Source organism: Phalaenopsis equestris, unplaced genomic scaffold (genome assembly GCF_001263595.1).
Source record: "Phalaenopsis equestris unplaced genomic scaffold, ASM126359v1 Scaffold000087, whole genome shotgun sequence".
Taxonomy (NCBI): Eukaryota; Viridiplantae; Streptophyta; class Magnoliopsida; order Asparagales; family Orchidaceae; genus Phalaenopsis; species Phalaenopsis equestris.
This window is the reverse complement of record NW_018164529.1, coordinates 4,656-8,379: the sequence shown is the minus strand read 5'-3', so window position 1 is coordinate 8,379 and position 3,724 is coordinate 4,656. Positions and strand designations below refer to the sequence as shown.

Below are 3,724 nucleotides of genomic sequence, written 5' to 3'. Positions count from 1 at the left end.
GACTGACCTCACAAAATCCTTAAACAGCCCCTCTCCCTACCACCAATTAGTAACATAAACTCTTTTTCTCCACTACTTTGAAAGCAGAGAAAATCATTTATCAAGGAGGTGAAATTAGCCAGACTGATGGCAGCAACCATCATCAGGCCAACGCTACCACCAATTAGTAACATAAACTCATTTCCTCCACTACTTTGAAAGCAAAGAAAATCATATATCAAGGAGGTGAAATCAGCCAGACTGATGGCAGCAACCATCATCAGGCCAACTCCATTCCTCGGTCAGGCTCGGCCCACTTCTCTGCCGCCGCCAATCCTCTCAAAGATGGCCTGCAAATGGCAGACTGGAAGTTCAGAATGGTGAGCAATCCAAATTCACATAAAAGATTACATTTTTAAATATTTCCTATGATCAAAATATAATTTTGATAATTTTTTTTTTTTTAAATCAGGGCAATGATCTGTGGTATGGGCCTGACAGAGTGAAATACTTGGGACCTTTCTCGGCCCAGACACCATCGTACCTAACCGGAGAATTCCCTGGTGATTACGGCTGGGACACTGCTGGGCTCTCGGCTGACCCTGAGGCATTTGCCAAAAATCGCGCTCTTGAGGTAACTAACTTTTTATCCTTATGCATCAAACTTCATCAATAAGCAGTAGTTCTTCATTATTAAGCTCTCTTCCAGGTAATCCATGGGAGATGGGCAATGCTTGGTGCTCTAGGATGCATAACCCCAGAGGTTCTGGAGAAGTGGTTGAGAGTGGATTTCAAGGAACCTGTTTGGTTCAAAGCTGGCTCCCAAATCTTCAGCGAAGGAGGACTCGACTATCTTGGAAATCCCAACCTTGTCCATGCACAGAGCATTCTTGCTGTGCTTGGCATCCAAGTAATCCTCATGGGACTGGTTGAGGGCTACCGCATCAATGGCTTGGATGGAGTTGGAGAAGGCAACGATCTCTACCCAGGTGGTACCTACTTTGATCCTCTCGGCCTTGCTGACGATCCTCCGACATTTGCAGAGCTGAAGGTGAAGGAGATCAAGAATGGCCGGCTTGCAATGTTCTCCATGTTTGGTTTCTTCGTCCAGGCCATTGTCACAGGTAAAGGGCCATTGGAGAACCTCTTAGACCATCTGGATGACCCAGTGGCTAACAATGCATGGGCATATGCCACCAAATTTGTGCCTGGTTCTTAAGTAACTTGGAATTTTCTGGAGCTCTCGTGGATTGTTATTCCCAAGCTTTGGAGATTGAAATTGTAATGTGATAACTTCAATTTCCATTTTGTTTTGGCATTTTAAATTGAAGCTTATGAAGATGATTGAATGATGGCGCATTGTTTCCTTCAGTGAGTTAGATTTTAAATTAGGTTAGATCAAGCCTTTTGGTGAGTTAGATTTTAATTTAATTAATTGACGCAAAAATTGGGCATCCAAGGCATATGCAATTCTCTGTCAAATTATCTTCAGTTAGCTCTATTATTTAAATTATTATTTGTTGTTGTCATCAAAATTTAAGCAGACTAGAATATTTATAATTGTGTAGCAAGAGATTACAATCTTAACATTACAAAAGATTCCACACACACATAGATAAAGAAAGTTAAGAGCAACAAATAGAAGAAAATGATTCTGCATAGAAACAGGAAGGCAGAAAATCAGTAATTGTGTAGCAATGATTCTGCATAGAAACAGGAAGGCAGAAAATCATGAAGTTTAACTTAATTAAAATAATTATATTAGTATAAATCATAGATTAATAAAATATACTTGGCATAAATTATAAAAGATGGTTTTCAAGGTGAAAGTAGTATGAACCTTAAGATATAGTGATTATCCTTAAGAGATCACATATGGCTTGTTTGGTTATTCTTCATAGAAGAGAAGATATTATATGATGTAGCACATCAATTGAATAATTCAAATCCTTTTGTTAAACTCATTATATGAGTAAAAACAAGAGCCCAAGGTAGTAAAAGCCCACAAAAAAAAGCTAATTCAAATCTCATGTCAAAGCTTAATATTTATCTAGATGTAATTTTTTCTAACATCTCTTTCAAATCGTGCATGACAACCTTTCTAGTGGAAAAAGAAATTGGTATTAAAATTGTCATCCTCTATTAATTGTTCAGTTATTTTGTATAAAATCTCTGTCAAATCTTTGGAATTTCAAAACACTTTTTACCTATCAATATGGTATAATTGGTCGTATAAATTTTAAATTTGGTTAAAAATTTTTCTATGAATAAATGCTTTTCTCTATATTACAATCTATAAGATTAATGAGCATTATCTATAATTTTTTTGTGAGATTGGTTTAGTTTCTTATTTAATGGTATCATTCCCTTAGATCAATTGAAAATAGACCATCAACAAGTTCTTATGACTTGTAAGAAAAAAAATCTAAATTAACTTTAAAAATAATTATTTAAAACTAACATACATTTTTAAGGAATCATTTTTTCTTACTATAATTACACCTAATCCATTCAAATTTCAAGCGAACCTAAAATGGCCTCACATAACAATTTTATAGCTAACTAGTTATTACTTGATATTTATTAAGAACTCTAACAAAAAAATTACCCCATTATTTATATTATATATTTGGATGATTTTTTAATCCATACAATATAAAGGGTCTAAATTTAGATTAAGATATGATGAAATTTTATAAGATTAAATCAATTTTATAAGACCATCAATATAAATTAATGTGCCTCTCATAATATAAAATCATTTTAAGGAAATTATGTGCTTATGTGGTCTACCTTGGACCATCATGAATGATTGACATGTTAGACTAATTTCATGTTTCTAGATATATAGTTAAAATTATTTTGTGCAAAGATAATATATTGATTTACCTTTAGATATGAATAAAATATATGCCAACTTTTGGCACATTAATTTTTATTGATTGCATACTTTATGTTAATATGACACTTGGGAAATGTATCTTTGTCATGTTGTGCAGGTTATAAGGATTGAGCTCCTCGACATAGAAAAAGAGGGTGATTGAGAGAATAAAGAGGAAAGTTGCAATGGTGGACAACCCTATTTTCCTGGCTAAACTTAACTAGATTTTACTTGAGCTTAGTCTTGGGAAAAATTTAATTTGAGGAAACTTAAAATTTCAATCAAACACAATTAATTTTAGCCAAACAGAAACATAACCTTAATCACTTAAACCCTAAAATTATTGTTTTCTCTCCCGAGATAATTGTAGAACTTAAGACTTCATTTTGAAAGATGCATGAGGCTTATTATTAATTAAAAATACCACGCAAATAAGTTTGATGATTATTTTAAATAAGTTTTATGTAAAAGTCTTCAATTCAAATTTATATGCCTAATGAATATTGTCACAAACACCAGAAATAATCTTTTTCTTCCACATATCAATCCAGTAATCCAATTTATAGTATGTAAGTTATATGATCTTCAAAATCACATATAAAAATCATGCAAACCGATTGGTGGTCATCAGAAAATGTTCTTACATAAAATTGAGCACTAAGGACTTCAGTGTCTATATGAAAGGTATAGTTCCACATAAAAATCATTCAACGAGTCGTTATATTTAAAAATAAACTTCATTATTGCATTTGTATCATCAAAAACATTCAAATGATCCCTCTCTGCTTAATTCTGACTCTATTTGGACGTCTGTTGAGCCAAAGATAATCAAGAGAGAGAAAATGATAATTTGATCATAACCAC

General features: G+C 33.3%; 1 protein-coding gene across 1 annotated transcript; it reads left to right on the top strand.

Moving 5' to 3' along the window:
• Positions 1 to 157: 157 nt before the first annotated feature.
• LOC110019911 (chlorophyll a-b binding protein 3, chloroplastic) lies at positions 158 to 1,350 on the top strand. Its single transcript, XM_020717777.1, is given in 4 exon segments — positions 158 to 297; positions 300 to 359; positions 452 to 613; positions 689 to 1,350. Coding segments are annotated over 4 exon segments (786 nt in total). The 5' UTR covers positions 158 to 243; the 3' UTR covers positions 1,199 to 1,350.
• Positions 1,351 to 3,724: the final 2,374 nt, after the last annotated feature.